This window comes from Mycteria americana, chromosome 8 (genome assembly GCF_035582795.1).
Source record: "Mycteria americana isolate JAX WOST 10 ecotype Jacksonville Zoo and Gardens chromosome 8, USCA_MyAme_1.0, whole genome shotgun sequence".
Taxonomy (NCBI): Eukaryota; Metazoa; Chordata; class Aves; order Ciconiiformes; family Ciconiidae; genus Mycteria; species Mycteria americana.
In genome coordinates, this window is record NC_134372.1 from 26,708,347 (window position 1) to 26,729,467 (window position 21,121).

General features: G+C 45.6%; 1 protein-coding gene across 6 annotated transcripts in view; it reads left to right on the top strand.

Moving 5' to 3' along the window:
• Positions 1–21,121, top strand: part of NLRC5 (NLR family CARD domain containing 5) — a 58,983-nt gene that overhangs the window by 25,280 nt on the left and 12,582 nt on the right. For 3 of the 6 annotated variants that reach the window (XM_075510291.1, XM_075510296.1, XM_075510292.1), the window contains 28 exons: positions 681–731; positions 1,622–1,687; positions 2,406–2,489; positions 3,479–3,562; positions 3,968–4,057; positions 4,670–4,735; positions 5,768–5,845; positions 6,581–6,664; positions 7,713–7,796; positions 9,041–9,130; positions 9,254–9,301; positions 9,802–9,876; positions 10,925–11,008; positions 11,783–11,866; positions 13,315–13,404; positions 13,510–13,572; positions 14,261–14,344; positions 14,829–14,912; positions 15,536–15,625; positions 16,597–16,662; positions 17,155–17,238; positions 17,315–17,398; positions 18,026–18,112; positions 18,568–18,648; positions 19,210–19,293; positions 19,662–19,745; positions 20,405–20,488; positions 21,014–21,097. In XM_075510291.1, the coding sequence (XP_075366406.1) occupies positions 681–731; positions 1,622–1,687; positions 2,406–2,489; positions 3,479–3,562; positions 3,968–4,057; positions 4,670–4,735; positions 5,768–5,845; positions 6,581–6,664; positions 7,713–7,796; positions 9,041–9,130; positions 9,254–9,301; positions 9,802–9,876; positions 10,925–11,008; positions 11,783–11,866; positions 13,315–13,404; positions 13,510–13,572; positions 14,261–14,344; positions 14,829–14,912; positions 15,536–15,625; positions 16,597–16,662; positions 17,155–17,238; positions 17,315–17,398; positions 18,026–18,112; positions 18,568–18,648; positions 19,210–19,293; positions 19,662–19,745; positions 20,405–20,488; positions 21,014–21,097 (2,217 nt within the window). The remainder of the gene's footprint in view (positions 1–680; positions 732–1,621; positions 1,688–2,405; positions 2,490–3,478; positions 3,563–3,967; positions 4,058–4,669; positions 4,736–5,767; positions 5,846–6,580; positions 6,665–7,712; positions 7,797–9,040; positions 9,131–9,253; positions 9,302–9,801; positions 9,877–10,924; positions 11,009–11,782; positions 11,867–13,314; positions 13,405–13,509; positions 13,573–14,260; positions 14,345–14,828; positions 14,913–15,535; positions 15,626–16,596; positions 16,663–17,154; positions 17,239–17,314; positions 17,399–18,025; positions 18,113–18,567; positions 18,649–19,209; positions 19,294–19,661; positions 19,746–20,404; positions 20,489–21,013; positions 21,098–21,121) is intronic. The other 3 variants (XM_075510293.1, XM_075510294.1, XM_075510297.1) reach the window with 3 other exon arrangements.

Consider the following 21,121-nt stretch of genomic DNA (forward strand, 5'->3'; position numbering starts at 1 on the left):
TAATAGGTCATTTTATCCTTGGTCTGTAAATTGATTTGCAGGGTGTAATATTTCTTCTTATATGACAGAATTTAAACTTGCTTTTAAGCTCTGCAACATATCAACTGGGAAATTCTTTGCTAGCTAGCATAAATTTGCTATAAATCAGCTAAGTTTACTGAAAAGGTGTGGATTTAAGTAGCTCTAGCTCTATGTTCCTTTAAATTACAGGTTTTGGTGTTTTCATAGGTCCAGGATGACAGAGAAAGGGTAGAATTTTTAAATCCTAGCTCTTATGGTTGTCTTACATTGTAAGTTTAACAGGCCAAATTATTCCTGGGTGTAACTCAAGGGAAGTCAAATTGCCTACAGCTTTTTCTTATTTTTCGTGCTGGAGTGGAGTTTCTACTGAACCTCTTTCCAGGAAACTGCTGGTCTTGCAAAAAAAAATCCCAGCCCAATCTTCTTAACTGTGTTACTCTGTTGTCTGTATGGAGTCCCAGTTCAACATGCGGGGGTGTCCTCCTGCCCTCTAGCCACATGGTTGCTCAATTGCTCACCTGTGGCAATGTGCTAGCAGGGCAGATGTCAAGGCCCTCTTTAGCATCCAGGCAACAGCTTTGATCCTTACTGAGCACCCCTCCTAAAGAAATGGCATCCTTCCACCTGTGCCCTAACATTGGCTTGGATCTCTTTTTCAGGAAGGACACCGTGATTATATATTTTTCTGGCCTATCTGGGAAAGTTCCAAGGTGAGAAACTGCACTTGGGGTTATGCTATATTCAGTTATGCTGATTCAAACCATCAGCTTGGTGTCACTATAATCCACTCCAGCAGCAGAACTGGTTGCCTCTGCCCTTGCATCTGGCAGAGTTGGATCCACCTGAGCAAGGAGAAAGGTAACCAAAATAGCTGGTCTTTGCGCAGACCTGCCAGCCAGTTCCACAAAGGCAGCCTTAGTGCCTGTGTAAGCTTGAAGTGCTGTGTTTCTATTGCAAAACTGCTGAAAAACAGTTTCATGTGAGGATAAATGAAGGAAAAGGCTTTGCTCCTTCTCTGGCTGGCTCCTGTGTTCTCTCTGCTTGTGCATACTTTTGAGGGAAGGGTGGATTTGACCTTAATTAAGAAACTATAAAACAATTTCTTGTATCCTGATAGGGAACTCACTTTGCCCTGTGTTGTGCGGTCCTCAAGGGGCCTCATGATATTTGGCATGCATGTGTGAACCGGCTCAGCCTGGCCCTGAGTTAGCTAGAAACTGCTCCTATTCAGATGCCTGAACATCTGTCTTGTGCTGTTGTAGGCAGCCTGGCACAGGTGGATATGTTTATCCCTTCCTGTGGTGGCACAATTCCACATGGAGGCAAAACATCCTACATCTTAGTAGTGCCTTTGAATTGGGGCTCAGTTATCAAGTTGATTCAAATACACAGTGAAATCCCATGTGGACACCCCCTGTGCTCCCGTCTCCTGATGGAGGTCTTCTGGCTCTTGAAAATCACTTAACCTTGCATGGAATGGTTGGACAGAACACAGACCTTGTGGTTTCTTCCAGAAAACTTCCAGACAATACTAACCAGCTCCCAGGTCCTCATATTTTGTGAAGGCATACTAGAGGTCAAATATTTTGCTTGTTTGCAGATCTTTGGATTTGAGGAGGGAAGAGAATAAGGAACATGTAATTCCAACTAGACATGTGAAGTTATGGTAAGAGAAGGCATTGAAATTCCTGCTGTCGAATGTGATTTGCAGATAACAGGTACTACAGAAGGACAAGAATAGCAGCTGTGTTGGTCCTTAAGGACAGAGGATGTTTCCACATACGAAAAAGTTTGAAATAAACCTGAATCAGTAAATAAAAATAACAATAGATATCCCTATCTGGCCCAGCCAGTGGCTTTATTTCTTGTGTGTTGGGCTCCACAGCCCTGGAGAGGCAGAATTCCCTTGATAATGCCCATCTTGCCATATGTTCTTATAGCTACCAAAGGCATGAGCCATATAGTTTCTTTCTTGCCTGGGCTCCAGAAGAGGGCAGTGGCTTTCTCAAAATAGGAGAATTCAGGCATGTTATCTGAGCATGTTAAAGCTGGGAAATGGCCCTCCCTTACCTCCTTCTCTTTCCCTCACTACTCTGCACAACAGGAACAATTACATGCATCCCCTTCTCATGGATGGCAGCGCCAGGTGGCTCTCACACAAGCTGTTGCACTTGCACAGCACTCTGCAAGTGCGTCCCTCTGCACTCCTTTTGCAGCACCAGCTACAGAGAGACAGAGTAATGTGCCCAGGATTGTGTGGCAGAGCAGAGAGTAAAACCTCCCTCGCTTGGTACTGCTTCTGTGTGCCCTCATTTGGAGAGAGACACCAGAAGTGCCTGGGCCCCACTCTCCCCTCACTGCTCATTAACCCTTCCTGTTCACAGCTTGCAGGATCGCAGCCTGTCTTCCCAACATGCAAAGGAGATTGTTGCCATTCTCCAGAGCTGTCCCTGTCTCTCTGAAGTGGAGTAAGTGCCTCCTTTCCTTCCTGTTGAGTGGCTGGAGGCAGGTGGTGGGGAGCAGGAGATGTTACATGTAGAGGACAGTGAGACATGGGACCTGACCCCAAGGAGGGGTCCCAGCACTGTGTTATGTCTAGTGGGATCCTGGTTAGGGATTTTTGGTGAGGTTCAGCAGGAGATGAATGCTGAGCAACCTTCGATTCCTGTGACAACTGCAGTCTCTGGCTCCCTGAGACTGTAACCAGAGATGCCGGTTACAGAGCAGACCCTGCTAAGGAAGCAGTGCTGCAAGCTGGAGGCACTATGGAGCTATCCCAGAGGAACAGCTCCTCCAGCAAATCCTCTGAGCCAGTGAGGGGACACAGATTGCTTCCGTGTTGTCCCTTTTGTCTTCTAAAGCCATCCAGCTCTGTTGGGAGAAGTGAGCGGAGGAAGGCAAGAGATCTACTTCATAACCTGCACGTTGCGATGAGTATCATCCCTATCTTTCCTTATTTGCCTATATATGAGGCCACCTGTATTTGGCTGTAAAGCTCTCCTTCTAGGCTGTCTGCCCTGGAAAATGGAGGAATATCTGTTGCAAGACAGTTCAGTCCAGACTGTATCTTGAATTGAGCTACACCTCAAACCCCAGTTTTCTAGCTCACTGATTTGAATTGGGATCTGCAGATCTTTGTCATCCAGTGTTTTCTGCTTTCCTTTCTTCCTTCCAGGAGGACAGTAAACACTCACTCATTTGGTTTCTTGTTTTATACTCCCACTTAGGTTTTCTGAAGTCAGATGTCTTTGAGGCTAAAGCATGAATCATGTTGTCCTAGGGATAAAACTCTTTGTCTGAAGTTGCTTCATGCAGAGATAAGCAGGGAAGATTGATCTGGGACAGAAGAATAGTCCAGGCAAAAAAGCAATTGCAGGAAAGGGAAAGCAAGCAGATTTTAAGGGCTTTGTTGTTTATACTGTTCAAAACAGTCCCCACTAACTGGAAAATGCATCAGTTTATCAGGTAACAAGCTTGGAGATGAAGGCTGCAGTTGCCTGCTGGAAAGCCTCCCTTGGATATCATTTTCAAAGCAGCTGGAGTAAGTGTTGCCTTGTACAAAACCAAATTGCCCTCTTTTTTTGAGCTTGGCAAGGACCGTAGAGAGATGCTGAGCAGGGATCCAGGAGGCAAAGGCCTCACCCAGACCAGTGCTACAGAAGCAGCTCTGAGCACTCTTAAGGAAGGATGAGACTCAGCCCATGAGACTGTTCAGGCTGAAGTTGGTCACTTGCTCAGAGCATCACACATGGAAACTGATCTAAATGCATCTGAAGTGCCCTTTCATTAAAACCCCTTCCTCAGGAGTAGTGGTCCTGTGTGGTTTCCACCATGTCACTTCTGAAGTGAAGGGGGTTCAAGCATGCAGCACACTGATGACCACTTCCACTAGGACAGTCCCATGTGATTTCAGTGACCAGCTAATTGCCTTTTTTATCTTTCTTAGTCTCAGTCAAAACCACCTCTCTGTTAATGGCATTTGCAGTCTGTTGAAGTCAGTAAATACCTGCCAGAAGATGATGGAGGTACAAGTCAGGTATGTAGGTCTTGAATCATTCCTGAGATTAATCCCAATATACAAGTCTGAGAATTAGGTTCTGAGATTTTTGTTGAGTCACCTCAGAAGTGGGGTGGGTGAAGAACATGTCCAAAGATGATTACTAACACTGACACTTGGTAATACATTGCTGTAAGCTGATTTTATCTGAGCCATCAACCAGAATTTGCGAAGGTACAGAACTGTGTGTCCTTTCATGCGTGGGGGCAGTTTTAGACTCTTTCCTGCTCTCTGCCCTGGGAAGTTTTGGAGAGGGGGTCTCTGTGGAGTATGAGAACTGGTGACATCTCCTGATGTGGAGCTGGAAGTTCTCTCCTATTACTTTCCCTTGGAGACCCCCTGGAGTTCAAGTGTAAGAATTTTGTCTGCACTTTCTCTAATGGTTGAGAGAAACTGGGTTCATCTGATACTGCATAGTTTGATCCAACCAGGATTTAAAACTAATGGGGATTATTTTTTGCTTGCTTTGGGAGTGTTTTAAGTGATTGGTGTCATCAAAGAGTTTTGCAGAGCCAAATAAAGCATTCTTAAAACAAGAAGTCCTGTAATAACCAAAATGTGACATTGATTGATTCCTTCTCTTCTTCACAGCCTTTGTCGTGAGACTGCAGTCCTGAGGTTTACAGAAGACAGAAAGTTTGCTTCCCTACCTCCTAGGTAGAGTGCGTGTGCATAAATGGTGTTTTCTCAGCATCTCATTTAGTTCTTACATCCTGTTTAGGTACTAAGGGTAATACTTCAGCTCACAGCAGTTCTTGCCCCCCTCCCCTTTGAATCTAAATGTAGTACTTTCTCCTGGTTTTCTTAGCCAGTTTGGAAGTTGTCCACTGCCTTTTATATTGTTTGATTATGTTTTATGTCTCTAGGGGACGTTTCAACCCACAGCATCCTAAGCAAAGCAGACTGTTTAATGACAGCTGTGCTATCTGATAATAGTGAACAGTAAAAAAACAAGTGAACCCCACACCTCCAAACCAAATTCCAAGAAGATTCACAGGTCCCTGCATGTTTAAAACCATCTAGTTCACTACACTATGCATTCTGGATCATGGTACTCCTAAATCAACATAAATTTGGAGTTTTATTGTTCCCCTCAGAAAATTATGGGTCAGGCCAGCTCAACCCAAATGTTTTGTTCAAGAAATGGTTTCATGTTGCTCCTGGAGCTGTAGGTTCATTTTTTTATGCCTTTGTTCTCCATGGACTGAGCCTACTGTAAAATAGCATTTCGCATGGTGCACCTGCGTCTTAACTGGGCAGGAACAACAGGGCTATGATGGGATGCAACCCAGTTGTTGTGGCTATGCTTGAAAGAGAGTGACAGCTTGAGACACATGATCTGTGACTCCTTTAAGGCACCAGGTGACATTTCAAACTCAGATATTTTAGGATTTGGATGTTCCATTTATTTATGAATAGTAGTTTTTTGCACAGACATGGACTCTTTTCACAAAACATGTTTAGCGAAAGCTGAATTCTCCATCAAACTGTAGCTTACATGAGAAATGTGTCTTTTCCCCTTCTCCCCACTTGCCTGCATGCTCAAGTGTTTGGTTAATCACTGAAAGAAAGAAGAGCTTGCTGTTAGCAAGATGTGGGTGTGAGCTAGAGTCCACAGGTAGCCCCAGGGACCTGCCAAATTGCTAAAGCCTAAGCATTTTACCCTTGTCTGGTTTTGTGCTCACTTAGGGAAGAGCCTGTGTTCTCTACTGATGACCAACAATATGGAGAGGAAAACCAGACACCTACTGCCCCCCAAAAACTAAGGTACCATGGCAAATTTTCATTGTATTTCATGCATGTCCTATCTCTGGATTGTATAGCTGATGTAACCTGCATCTCCAAGTTTGAATGGTGAATTGCAAGAGAGCTGGTAAAGGCCCCTTCAGTCAGTCATTTGTCACTGCGTTCACATTCCCAGCTTGCAGCACTACAAACTCTGTGGTTAGCATCTGTGGTCTTCTACAGGAGTCAAAATAGATTGTGGGTTGTGTATCTTATTCACAGAACTGGTGTGGCGATTGTGCGGTTACTGCATCAGCTCCCATGAAGGAGTTGGGGGAGCTGGTGGTGACAGAGCTCATGATGTTGGGGGGTTCTCTACTGGTATTTGGAGAAATGCATCCTAAGCTGGTCCCATGTTCAGATGCATACCGGATCATGCTCTGACTCCAGCACAGAGTGTGCCTGTCTGTTTTGTAGGCTGCGGTGAGGAAGGAAGAAGTTGTGGCTAAAGCCTTCTAATGAGGACCTTGGGGACCTGGTTCTTTGTTGTGCCATAAGTTTTCTTTACCTTGTCTCTTTATTCTCTGTTTGCAAACAAGAGCTGAAAGTACAGATTATCAGTTGTTGCAGACAAAAAAAAAAAGGCAAGATATTTCAAGGGGATTTTTTATTTCATTATTATCTCCTCATTTATTCTCTGGTTTTCTGAAGGAGTGAAGTTTACAATCTTGTTTGCAATCCTGCAGACCTGGAGTACTGATTTCTCTTTGCCCCTAGACTGACAGACAGTCGTTTTCAAGCCAGTGACCTGGAGAAGCTGTGTGCAGTGCTGAAGGAATGTAGCAGCATCTCCGAGCTAGAGTGAGTCCTTCAGTTCTTATGGTCTTTACCTGCAGTTCTTTGGGATATTGAGAAAATGCCACTTTTTTGTTCTGCACCATTGTACAGAGAATGTGGTAGAGACACAACCTTATGAAAGGCATAGCTTTACATGGGCTAATATGCTTTGCAAAGGAGACTTACAGTTCTAGTGCTCTCTTAGGGCAAAGGTTGCAGGATATAAATCTAGAAAGGGGCTGTTTGATCACTTAGCCTGACTTCAGGTATTACAAAAGCTGTAAAACCTTGCCCTGTCATTTTTGCATTTGGGCCATTTGGGAGTAAAGCTGCAGAGCATGAAGAATCCCACCTAAAATGAGCATGGCAGCCTGTGTTTTTGCTGATGATCCCACATATGGTGTGCAAGGATCTTCAGCACCAAAGCACTTTCTTCTGTTAGCGCTGTGTGTGGGGAGTTACTCTGTTTGCTAACACCAAGAGGTGAGCAGACCCAGCCCTGATGGAAAGATTAGCCAACACACCTCCCCACATCTAGGTTTTGAGGACAGAACAAGGACCAGCACAAGCATCTAGTCTATGTACCATCACCTGAGGGCTGGCTATTCCCTTAGGCCTGGCAGCCTGTGGAAGAGATTTTTAGCCTTTGCTCTTCTTAACCAATCATGTCCCTTGATCTCACATGGGCCATAGCCCATTGTAATCCTTAGGCTCTAATATCAAAGCCTAATATCCTTCTCCAGATGGCTCCTCTGTTGGGCCTGCCCAGGTTGATAATTTTTCAGAGCTGTGGACTTCTGGTCCCTGGTAACTGCATTAAAAAGCACTGTCAGTCCAGAGGGGCCACTTGGTGGACATGAGAAAAGGAGATTGAGCTAGATTTCTGGCTGTCTTATGTTGGTTAATTCCAGTCTCTGATTTCCATGTAGGCTTTAGTTGTCAGTGGAGAGGAGCAGTGCATGTGTTGTTTGGATTTTAGATTCTTTCTGCTTTCACAGCTCTTGTTACTAAGAGCTGATTGTGCCTATTGTTTTCTTTCTATGAAAATGAAATGCCTTTCTTTAAATCCTAGCCTATCAAATAATTACCTGGGAGACGAGGGACTTTTGCAGCTGTTTCAGTTCCTTCCGAATTTGAAAATGTTAAGTTCTCTCAAGTGAGTAGCTCCTGTTTCTGTTACTCATGGATGGGTTTTTGTGGGAGTATTGGTTGTGGAAGTACAGTCCACATTTGGGAAGGGCTCTTCAGGGTCAAGTGCAGTTATATTCTGTGTCTGTTGAGGGTAGATCCACTGTGCTGTCTGGTCTGTCCCCACCTCTAGTCCAGAACAGATTGACTCCACTTGAAGCTTGATTGAGATCAGTGCCTGAGAGCCTCTGTTCCCAGTCCTCCATGAAAGAGACAGGTGATCTTGTGTGCAGGTGTGGCACTTGGTTTCTAAAACATGCTGAGATCTTTACCAGGCCACTGAATTTCTCCTCTCCTGGTTCCTCATTGGAAGGGAGAGCAATCCTTTCTCTCCTGAGGTGGGCACCTTTGGAAGATAAATGCTGGGGAGCTCCAGCTTCAGCAGTGGAGTCTGAATTTGGCCACAATCATTGGCTTATGTTTATCTGGGTATTTTACCTGGCACTCCCATTGCAAGTGCACTGTACAGGACTGTGGCTTATGGAGTACAGCACCATTCTGCTTTTTTGAAAGAGATATTTATTGTTCCTGTTTGATTAATTGAACTGTTCTCAAGCCAAGACTGTTCCAGTTACTGACAGTCTGCAGCTTCTCTTCATGTCAGTGCAATGAAACACACAGCGGTTGTTTATCTGGTTTTTTTTCCCCAGCATCAAGCACACTGCCCACAGTCACACGATAGACCTAATAGACCTGAGCATGATCTTAGTTAGCGTGGGTTTTGTACTGCCACAACTGCACTTACAGCCAAAGAGTTGTTTTTGCCTTGCCTCAGTGTCTCAAAATACAAGGAATTCCATTTAACCATAAGAAAAAACTTGTGTGGTGAGGATAGTCAATCACTAGAGCAGGTTGCCCAGAGAGATTGTGGATTCTCCATCTTTGGAGATACTCAAAACCCAGCTGGACAATGTCCTGAGCAGTCTGCTCTATTTGACCCTCCTCTGAGCAGGAGAGTTGGACTAGATCATCTCCAGAAGTCCATTCCAGCCTCAATTATTCTGTGATTTTCTGAACTCTAAAAGTGAGGGAGAAATTTAAAAAATACTGGAGTGAGTTGTGTTTGCAGAACTGTAGTTGGAAACACAGGCAGAAGGTGCCAAAGAAGCAGTCTCCGAGAGTGTTGGACAAGGATCGCTATTAATGGGTGACGCAGTGTAAATTGCTAGTTGTTTTGCTTGCAGCAGCTGATTTAATCTCTTCTTCCTGTAGGCTTAATGACAACCAGATCTCCCTGAGCTCTGTGTTTTTCTTAGCTCAGTTCTTCTCTACATTGGAACACATTAAAACAATGGACCTCAGGTATGGCCAGGAGTACTTTTCCTATTTTTTGCTATTTAAGACCTCAAGCTCTAGCTTTTGAGGAGTGATACAGGAGCATGTGTCTTCAAACTCCATCCTAATTATCTTCTTTTTTGGTTACAGCTTAGGACACATGCAGGTGGTTCATCTAACCTTTTGGGAAAGAATCAGGTAAATTCGTACCCACTCATCTGTCTAAGCCTTTCAAACTCCTCCTTATGAGATTTTATATAGATGGTGATGTGTGAGTCCCTGAGGTATGCCAATTAAAGAGCCATTTGGCTCCAAACTCCAGTCAGGGTGGTGGAAGTGGGGTGAGCTGTTTCATGGCTGATTGATTGACAGCAGCTTGAGAGTATGGAGCAGACGGCAGTATCCCACTGCTGATAGGGGCTGCAGTCATCTCCCTTCCGGGCCAGGGCAGAGCAAATGCCTAAAGTGCTGAGTGGATGCAGAACTCTCTGGAGGCTGGAAGAGGGATGATAAGGACCTTTTTCTTCTGGGGATGACGTGAACCTAATTCTGGCAGGTGGTGAGAAAAGGCAGACTGGAGCGTGAGGCCACCTCACCTGCCACCACCTCACCCTCTTCCCCAGCCACAGTGTGGGGAGTCAGCTACATGGGGGCAATAATATCAGCACAACTCATGGGGTAAAATGCTCTTTCCCCAGGGTCAGAAGTACCAGCAGATGGAGAAGTAGTTTCCTGGCACATCCCAAGCACGTAGCAAAAGGACGGTGCTTTCGGTATGGCAGCCCTAGCTTTCTTTTGTCACCCAGGAGTGTAGGGAGGGATGGCTGTGAGGGTCTGTAGCTGTAGCATAACGTGTGGAAGAGACCCATCCCCCTCCAGCTGTGTTTCATCAGAGAGCTGTCCTGTGCCCTGCCTGCCTTTGGAGGCAGACTCGGCTGTCTTGGAAAGGAGGTGTTTCTTTCCTCTGCTTGTATCCTGTCATGAATGATTCCACATGAGACACCTCTGGAAAAGGTCCATCTCTAATATATCTCTCTTCCACCCTCTCCCCTGCCAGTCCCCAAAATAACACTTGGTTACAAGGGAGAAGGTCTTGACTGGTGTAATTTGGCAAAGTCCTAAAGAGATTGGGCCAGCTGGCATCAACCCAGGCCAGCAGTTATTTGTGCTTTGTGGTCACTGGAGGGACACAGTGACATGCCAGAGGCAACTGGGTGAATAGTACACCCTCTTGGGATAGACTTGGGATATCCCCTGCTACAGGCATATATATGAAAATAAATAGTGCGTCTTTTGCTTGGCTAGGCTCGTAGGGATTGTCTTGCTTTACTGCAGGGGAAGCTTCTACCCATAAATAATGAGATACAGATCTGGCTGGCTTCTACATTCGTCCCATGGACACCTGCCAGTTTGTCACCCAGGAAGGTTTCTGCGATTTCCTTCTTGGAGAAGGAGATAGGAGGCACCATTCCCAGCCTTGCTCTGGTAGAGCTGAGACAGTGCTGAGCAGGGAAAGGTGCTGTCCAGTCTCCTGAGACAATTTAAGTACCAATGATGTGGCTCTAGGGAGGCAACACCCAAAGTGACATGGTGTTTTAGTGGACTGGCTCTCTTGAGTCAGCTCAGAGCTGGTGAAATTGTCTGGTTGTCACAGGTTTTGACTTCTCAGTCCTAGATTGTGGGTAGGAAGATACATGTAGTGGAAGCGAGAGGGTTGCTATGGGCCTTGTCCTAGGATGGGAGGCTCTGGGATGTGAAGTGAGTGTTGCCATACCATGGTCACAGGAAATATTTAGCTCCTGAGTGCTTTGTTTGCTTCAGTCTCAGGGACTGCAGAGTGGGTCCAGAGGACGTGACCAGGCTGTGCCAGATACTGACTCAGTGTCCCCAGCTGACAGAAATTGAGTAAGTGGTGTGCACTCGGCAACCCTGCCTGTCTTGTCTGTTTCCCCAACCTGCAGATACAGAGTCGGTGTTCAGGTTAGTAGCTAGTGTAAATCAGCTCTCCTCTCACCACAGCCTCCTAGAAACCCTGGCAAAACTTAACCCAGATGCTTAGATAAACCCACACCTTCCACTGCCCTCTCTGCTTCAGAGTTTGGCCTCTCCTAAGTCTACCATGTCTGTGTGTAAACACTGCAGAACACATACGTGTTCTCATAGTCTTCCTCGATCATGTGGCTAGACACAAGTGTTGTCATCTACTCCTTGAGACCCTGGGCTTGCAGTATAGCCAGAGCAAGAACACCTGGCCCACTAAGCCATGAACCAAACTCCTGAGGAGCTGGTCACTCCAGGCAGGAGCTGAGTGCCAAGAAAATTAGAAGAATACTGATCAGAACAAAAACTGAGTCATAACAAATAAAAATACCATAATACCCATATTGCATGCACGAAATACATCAGTAGCATAATTTTATAAATTTACAGTAATGGAAAAGTAAGACTCTTAAAACTGGAATGTTAATTGGCTATAGGATGTAGAGAAACACAGAAATCAGACTGTAAGGTCTAAATCTTGCCCAGCTTTCAGGGCATTTCTGGACATGTCCTTTTTCAGAATTTGCCTGTGCATGCCCCCCATGCACATGCATGTGTGCCTGTCCACGTAGATTTTATAGAAATACTTACAGATTGTCCCTGTTTCTCTTGGAATTTGTTTCCTTCTGTGTTTTACAGACTGTCTGGAAATTCATTGAGTGACCAGAACATTGAGAGATTACTGAGCTTCCTGCCATATCTCTGTCATCTGACACTACTGAGGTAATGTTTGGGGTCCCTGCTTTCATTGCTGCCATGCAACATTGGTTTGGAAAGTGTTAATACCACAACATATCTCAGGAGCATTAATCAGTAATTGTAGATTAACAAGCTAGGCAAAGAAAATGTAGAAACTCTTTCACACCCATTTCTGTCTTGTTTCTAGAACCAAAGCAGCACTGAACCTTTTTTTCTTTAATGATACATAGAGGAAAAAAAAGGACAGGAGGATAAACACCCACCCTAGGCACAGCATCCCAGATAATCCTCACTTAGCAGGTCCCGTGGAACATGACTTCCAGCATCCATAACAGATGTAGGACTTGTTGGTTGACTGTCGTGGTTTAAACCCAGTCAGCAACTAAGCACCACACAGCCGCTCGCTCACCCTCCTCCCTCCAGTGGGATGGGAGAGAGAATCGGAAGAAAAAGTAAAGCCCGTGGGTTAAGATAAAGACAGTTTAATAGGACAGCAGAGGAAGAGAATAACAATAATAATAATGATAAAAGAATGTACAAAACAAGTGATGCACAATGCAATTGCTCACCACCCACTGACCGATGCCCAGCCTGCTCCCAAGCAGCAATTGCTGCTCCTTGGCCAACTCCTCCCAGTTTATATACTGACCATGACGTCATATGGTATGGAATAGCCTTTTGGTCAGTTTGGGTCAGCTGTCCTGGCTGTTCCCCCTCTCAGCTTCTTGTGCACCTGGCAGAGCATGGGAAGCTGAAAAGTCCTTGACTACTGTAAACATTACTTACCAAGAACTAAAACATCAGTGTATTATCAACATTATTCTTCTAAATCCAAAACACAGCACTATATTAGCTACTAGGAAGAAAATTAGCTCTATCCCAGCCGAAACCAGGACATTGGCACACGGTGACAGCACACCACCCATGTGCGTGGTCAGCATGTCACAGCTCTGCCCCTGCAGGCATCTGGCATCCTGCCACCCTCGACACCAAAAGTGTTTCCTGGCAGCATATCAGCCATCTAGGCTGGGAATTTAGGCTAGAGAGGTGCTGTCAGGGGATAGGGCATTCCCACCATGTGGACAAAAAGCCCAGAAGGAGCTTGGCCATCTTTTGCAAGATGTTGTAGCATGGAGGAGCTGCAGTGTCTTGAGAGACTGAATTTGCTCACGCAGGAGGTTGATTCCACTCTGGGGTATCGCTAGTCCAGTAGCCCTGGAGAGGAGTTATTCACTGTAAACCCTTGGTCTGTACTCCCTTTTTAGTTAAAGGAGACTAAAGGAGACTCTTCTTTAGTTAAAGGAACACTGGGTGCCAATGCTCAAAACTTTAGATCCTTGCTCACTGATCTTGAGTTAAATGGTCCAGCCTTTTGCATCTCAAAGTAAACAATGGGAAAACTGGGCCTTGTGTATTGGAACCTTTCTTCTTGGGAGCTGATTTTGTTGTTCTTTCTTTCTCCTCCTTTTCAGTATTAGGAACAACACATTTTCTCCACGTTGCACTGTCTTACTCATCAACTCCATCAATCTTTGTGAGCGGATCAGAATGGTAGAAGTCCGGTAAGACACTCAGACTGGAGCCCAGCAGCTCAGCTTTAAAGGGACTACAAAGCTTGTCATCTTTGAAGAGCATTGCTGAAGGATTGTCTTTTGTGTTTGCTTCAGGTCAAGTGAAAATGCTTTTTTGCATTTAGGAACAAGCATGCGAAGCCAAAAGACATCCTGCAGGTACTGACATACAACAATTATAATTCACTTGTTTTGATTCAGTTTGAAACACTAGTGTAAGTAGCCAAATCTCCTCTTGTAAGAAGAACTCATGGGCTGGTAGTCAAGGAGCTTGGGCTAGTAGCTGAGGCTTTGGGGCTCAATTCAGTTGCCTAGGTACAACTCAATACCATTTGAGATGCGCTGGGATAGCAGAGGCCTGTGCCTTTCTTGAGTGGCCACTGGACTACTCATGATCATCTTGAGTGGCACCAAATCCTGCTGGACAAGCAACTGAATTGAGCCCTAGCCACTGCATTTTCCACGTGTGTGCCTCAAATTCTGGGTGATAATCTCCATAAGAGCGTCAGTGTGATGTGTTTGTGATATGTGTCTGCAACCTCTTTGGGAGTGATGGTTGCCGGGTGCCCCTGTAAAGAAGACTGTAACGTGTCTCCAGTTAGGCACCAAGGAGATGGAAAAAAATGTGAAAAGATCTGTTTCCCACTTATAACGTGGGGTTTGTCATTACTAACCTCAGGGAGGTGTTATGAGAAGTATCAAACAGTGGCGTAGCTAAGGGCATTCATCTTGGTGAATGTTGCATGAAGTGTGAGGTAAAAATGCAACTGCTGATGGGCAGCTCTCATTGCTCAGGCTGAGCCTGGTTGCCGGATGTGCTTTCACTCTCTTGCTGTCTCATACACAGGCTGACGGACTGTGCCATCAGTCAAGGGCAGATAGATGAGCTCTGCAGAGTCCTGGAGCAGCATGGGTGGCTGGCAGAAGTAGAGTAAGTGGGGCTTGAGTTGCTACCATGACATTGAACAGGAGTCACTGAGGGAGAGCTGGGTTGGCATGGTTCAGCATTGCCTGGGGTTTCCCAGCCTGTCTGCATGTGTATGCATGCTCGTTTGGACTATTTAGAAACAAAATTGATTAGCGATGATACAAGTCCTTTGTATATATATTTTAAGAGGGCTTGAGCTGGTGGGATAACTTCCTTGGGATTTTCACTCTGTGGCTGTTTTGAGGCATTTGTTGCTTCACCTGAGCTCTGCTCTGAGCTTGTGTTCAGAGCTCTTCATCTGAGCTTGCTCTGGAGCTTATGTGTGAGGTAGTTTTGTAGGGCAGCAGTTTGTTTTAGACAGACCTTTAATGGCCGAGCTGGGATTTAAGTCCAGGAAGTTTGTCTTTTTCCTTCAAAGCTTCTCAGAGGAGCATTGCTTCTTAAAAGGCTGAGTTTGGGTTGGTCACCTTGTTCTTCTGCCTTTCAGCCTCTCCAGGAATCAGCTGGGAGATGAAGGCCTGAGGTGCCTCTTGGACCACTTGCATCAAGTGCCCATTACCTGTTCCCTCAAGTAAGAAAACATACTGTGAATGTGAGGTGCCCTAGCAGAAAGGTGTTCACGCGATCCCTCCTGAAGCTGGTTGTCATGCTTCTTGCCCACTCCTGCAAGGTCTGAGTGAGCCATGAGCACAACTCAGTGCCTCCAGGCCAGGGTGACTCAGGGTCTGATCCAAAACCTGTGAAGTAAGTAGAAGTCTTTCTATTAGTGTCAGCAGGAGATAACAAGGCCCAGGGTGGGGTAGTGTGACAGAAGTTGACCCAGTCCCCTGAGTTTTCAGTTCATCACTTTTCTATGTACGTTGTCCTCTTTGAATAAGTCAAGGCACATAGATGCTGTGAGCTTCGCTGTGCCCTACACCAGCCTCTCCCCTTCCCTTTCTGGTGGGGAAGCAACTTCTCCAGCAGTCAGCTGCCTCTGTAATGCAAGAGGCAAGCTGGAAGTTGGCTGTGTCACCCAAGTCATCAGTGCTGTGTTTTGGAGGGGCTCGGTGCATTTAGCACAGCTGAAGGGGCCCAGCACCCCACAAACTGCTCTGCCTTTGGTGCCAACATGAATTTTGCCTCTGTGGCTGAGGAGCCTGGAGGCAACCCTGACTCTTAACACCTGAAAAACCTTCCTTCTCTTCTGTACAGTCTCAGCCATAATAGGATTTCTCAAGATGGAGTTCTGCATCTTATAAATGCCTTTGCCACATGTGGAAATACTACTGAAGTTCAAGTAAGGTGTGTGTTTCTCCTCACTAATTTCTGATTCTTCCCTGCATGTTTTCCTCTTAATTATCGAAAGTTTGTGATCTTCAGGTAATAATGACAAGGGCCACGTTTTCAACCTCCTTTATGTGTAAGTGCATGCAAAGCTTTTGTTTATGTCCGTTTCTACTGGCCAAACATAGCTGCCAAGGAGGAAGCTAGCAGAACTGTTATTCCACAGGGCCAAGTCATTTTTCTGTATAAAGACACAGGTATTCAGCTGTACTAATTGTTGTCACATATGTATCTGTAAATGAACCTCTTCAGGGCAGGAGTCAGCATTTTCTCTCTAAAAATGTGGTCCCTAATTCACTTCAGTATGTTGAGATTTCAGAGTGAGTCTGTTGAAAGCAATTTCCAATGTTCTTTACTTGGATTTGCATTTTTATCTCCTTTCCTCTCTGGCAAAAATAGCCCATGTTTTCTGGCCTTGTCACACTGGCATGAACTGCTTTTTCTCATAGATTCAAGTCACAAGGCTGGGCCATGCTGCAGATCTGCCCTTATCAATGTTTATGTTGACGTAGAGCAGTTGGTCTGTCGTGAATCAAATTTAACCAGGGTCACTTCCATTCATTCCTGCAGTTAAATGTGGGTGCTGAATCTTTTGGCTGGGCTATTTTAAAGCAGATCAGTCTCCTGTTTTAGGTCTCCTCAGAGCTTGGCAGAGAGTGCAGGGGCAGGAGGAGGCAGACAAAAGCAGGGCAGATCAGGATTGCTTCTCCAACCACCAGTGCTGCCTTATCCCAACTCAGCATTAGCAAAACCTTATTGAAGCATTCCCTGGGCTGGTTTATTGTAGCGAGAGGTGAGCTGAGCCAGGTAGCTCTGTCAGTGCTGCGCTGTGTTGCTTTGTGCAGTTTGATGTATTGTTAAATTCTGACCACTGGGAAAAATAGTCATTTTCCCTCCAAACCTTACCCTCACATGTCTTCTCTGTGCAGTTTGTGCTCCAAAGCAACTTTAATCATCAAGTTGACAAGCAGAGATGACCCGAGAAAGATTTTGAGGTAACGGTACAGATTGTTTTGGTGATTTCTTTGACAAAAGTGGTGTCCTTTTTCTAGGGACAAGGCAGACAAAACCTCTTGTACCCTCTAGCTCCTGGCACGGTGATATTTTGCACTAATAGAAGATAAGTTTCCTTTGATTCACTTTCTGAGAAGAGCTTTCTCGCATCACAGAGAATCCCACATCCCTTTCTCTCACTGCTTCCCCACTGACCATTCCTCACCTAGGAACCTGTAGGCGTCCCTACAGTCCCTGTCACAGGACAGGGTGCTACAAAAAGCTGCACCATTAGCATAAACGTATCAGAACATCTCAACAGATGCTTTTGAAGTGTTGCCACAGTCTTTTTTTGGAAGCCCTGCAAGGCACTTAAGGTTTTGGTGCCATCCTTCTTTCTCTGTGGGGAAAAGTTGTGATGCCTGAGATTTCTGCATCAGAAGGCCTGAACTGTTTGTAAGGAACTAAAACTGTTCTCTTTTGCATCCTTTCAGACTTGCAGAGTGCAACTTTCAGCCAGAGCACTTGGAAAAGTTGTGCTTGCTCCTGGAAAAGTGTACTGGTCTAACGGAGTACATGTGAGTTAATGGCTGTTTGGACCCATTTGGCTGGGCTCGTTTGTAAGCCATTCATTACAATGACCTTTGGTTCTAGATCCTCAAATAACAACGTGACAGTCCAGGCTGCAGAAAGGCTTTTGCATTCACTGAGGAAAAATCTGGGTCCTCTGAAAATCAGGTACTGTGTGACTGTGCTATTTTAGATACTGATCTGAGGCTGGTCTGATCATCTAAGATCTCCTTTCATTAAAAACAAAAGTAAACTGTGCTTCTTCCAAAGATAGGTAGCACTGCCCTGAGAAATTCCCACAAGTGACTCTAAGTTATTGGTATTTCAGCTTTATCTCCTTGAGTCATACTAAGCATCATGTAAAGCTGGGGCCATAAACTGTGCTGTCTCTGTAGACCTCTACCTGCCTTACAAAGAAGGTTGCTAATTCTGGTGAACACATTCCTACTGTGTCCTTAACTAGGTCTTGCCAGAACATCCTGTGGTTCACCTGGGTAACGAATTCTTCACTTCTCCCAAAATGTGTTGTGTTAGAGCACAAAGGCCAGGCTCCCTCTTATTGCTGTCAGTGGTAGGCAGGCATGAGGGAAGTTGATGTTTGTGTCTTCCTCTGCAGGGACACTAGGCTGCTTCTCTGTTTGTTCCCAGTTTGCACCCTGTTTCCTATGTAGAGATTACTGTGATAAGCAAAGCAGCCTTTGCATGTATATTAGAGTGTTGAGCACTCAGCTGACAGAGGCAGAGATGGAACTGTGCATGTGAATAAAGCAGAGCTGCCTATATTCTGCTTTGCAGCATAGAAGAGCCATGGGTATGTAAAGAAAGTGTGACGAACCTTCTTGAGCTGGCTGTCCAGGCCTGTGGAAACATTACTGAGATCACGTAAGTAGCACCTCAAGTTCTGGTATCTTTTAGCTATTTTCTTTTAGCATGATACTTTTAAGGAAAAGGGATTGAAGCCAGCACTTTAACTTGCTCTTCTGTTCTTTATTCTCTGTCTCCAGTGCATTTGTAAGCCATTAGCCAACTTGAAGCAAGTTTGGCACAAATGTCTGTCAGGTAGAAGTGCTTAGGAGGTTTGTGGTCGCACACCTTAGAACGTTTAGTGGAAAGGAGACCATGTTCCTGGTCTCCCTTGGCAGAAAGGGTGCCCAGATTAGGCTGGATTTGGAACTAGTTTAAACATTGCAAACCTCTTCAGAGATGGATTGTTAGCATTCATGCACCAGCATAGTCCTGTCCCATCCAGTCCTCCTGATTTTTCTTCTGGAAAATAGCATTCGCTCTCCCTCAAGAGTTCACAGGCTTATGATGTTCTCTAATCTCTACCTTTCCAGGATACATAAAGATAAAACCCTCTTCCAATTAGGTGTAAGGTTCCCACACTGCCTGGAGAAGGTGGAATCAGTCGTTAGCAGGTGAGAAAGCAACTATTTGTCATTATTTTCTGCTTGTTCTGAAACTCATCATGAGATGAAAAGTATCTTCAGAGTGTCTGAGGCTCTGGTCTCCATGGTTTCAGTCTCAGAGTGCCTCTGTGCCACACATGCAGAAAGAACCTTATTCACATGCATGTGTCTTTCGGGCCACCCTCCTTCAGGCCCATACTGGACCTGCACAAGGCAAAAAAAATCTGCCTACCTTCCCCACAGGACCAGCAGCACTCAGGAGACGTGAGCACTTTGAAGACTCTTAAGACATGCTGGCTTCTGCATGAATGTGTAGGGAGAGAACAGCATTAGTGTCTTTTTCCCTTTGTGTGGCTGAAGCAGGCAGCAGCTGTCTTCTTGTGTTGTTGGGGAAGGGCTGTGTTTCTCTACACTGGACTGTGGTGTAGATGGGACATAGCAGGAGAGCCCAGGGAGGGCACTTGGAAAGCTCTGATCTGTTCCTAAGCCTGGCCCTAAGGAGCACCAGACACTGCAGTGGGCGTCTGCTGATCATCACTGACAGTTGCGCTGTGTATTTGTATCCTGCAGATTGAATCTGTACAAGCCAGGAATCAAGCATGCTTGCTTCTACCAAAGGGTTTGTGAAAAATGTGCTCAGCTTCAGGAATTGAGGTGAGTTGCCAGGCATTGTAGAGGATTTTTTTGGGAAGGGAGCAGCTTGTCCTTGTAGCACAAGCAGGGCAGGGGAGAGGCCAGTGCAAGGTCCCAGCCCCTGCCCTCTGGGTACCCTATGGATGGAAAATAGAAAAGACCCATAGATCTAGTGGCTTCCTGGGGTATCCTTTGAAGGCATCTAAATCTCTCCCCTGTACCCAGATAACCTGTACTTTGTTATCGTGGCTGGGAGCTCCCATGGGACCTTGCCAAGTATCAATGTTGTGACACTTCAATGTCCCAGCACCGGTGTGCTTTAGCTGTGGGCTTGGTACAGGCCTTTCGCTACCAGTGGACACAGCACAGATCTGTTCTGTTCTTTGCAGGTGGTCTCATGTTGAGCTCCACAATGATGAAGCAGAAATGCTAGTCAGGACTTTGCTACCTCTTCCAGAGCTGAAGAAGTTTGGGTATGTCCCCAGCTGTGGTCTTTTCCACATCTTTATTGTTTGCTCAACCCTGTGCCTCACCCTGATCCTCTCTGAAACACTCTTTGTCTGGAATATGGCCATGAGCTCTGTGATCTCTCCTGAGCCATGTCTAGGTTGCAAACTCAACAGCTCTCTGCAGTTCATGCTAAAGGTGGTTATAGGGGCACCATGTGCATGTCTTGAGGTTTTTCCCTCTTCCCCTTTTTTGAAGTGAAAGCAATTTGAGACTGAGACCTTGGCTCTTGTTTACATTGTAGGTAAGTTTGTACCACCTTACTGTGTAAAAGAGCTTTTTCTGTTATGAATAGCATTCAGTCCGTTTCACAGACCTCTTCAACTGCCTGTAAGTGAATGGCAGGCTTATAAAGGGCATCTCTGCCCAGTGAAATGCTGGGGGTTGGCTGGCCCAGGCAGAGACTGTGCTGTTTGGTACATATACATCATGTGAACATCTCTGAACTACCTAGTCCTCATAGTCCTGTACACAGGAGGTGTGGAAATCTCTCCAGACTTACTGGTCCCTGATGTCTGTGCTGGCTGGGGTTTGGGATGGGGCAGCTTGCCTGTCAGTGAAGTAAGCTCCTCTTTTTCAGTATGCTGAGACCTGACCCTCTTATTTGATCCTTGCTGTTTTGCAGGCTGACCTCTAGCAGTATTATGGCAACTGGAATTGATTACTTGATCATGGGCTTGCAGAATTGCCAGGCCATTGAAGAGCTCAAGTGAGTGTGTTGTTACCAGGCTGTTCAGAGTCTGCCAGATCTTTCTAGAAGCTTTAGTTAAACTGCAGCCTCGATTCTGCCTGTACTGTGGACAGATGTAGTTTTCCTGATGGCTGGAGGACTTCAGATAGGGAAGAAGCAATAATTCCTTTTTATTTGCAATGAACAATAAGTGAGAGAGACAGAGATCAGTAGTCTGTGGCAGCGATGGCTTTTCCAGGCACCTACATGTAAGGCATCCTTCTGTTATGAAGTGCCACTGGACCGTGTGTGTTGCTGTCATGAGAGCTTTGCCATCTTGTGGTCACAGCAGCACCTTGCTCCAGAGATTTGGAATTCTCTTGGTATTTTATTAGGATCCAAACATGTCCAGTAGAATTGCATTAGAGAACAAAATTGAAAACTATTTGCAGGGACTAGAATACAGTCCCACTTCTCTTCCACCCTTGTTCTGCTCTCCTCTGCTGAGTGCTCGCATGACTGCCCATGGGTAGTTAGTAGTTCCTGTGTTATTTCATCTTTTAGCCTGGGTCACATGAAACTCAGCAGTGCTACCATTCCTAAGCTTGTGCTGGGACTTCGTGAAATGCCATCTCTGAAAAGGCTTATGTAAGTATGTGACTGCAGCTTGCC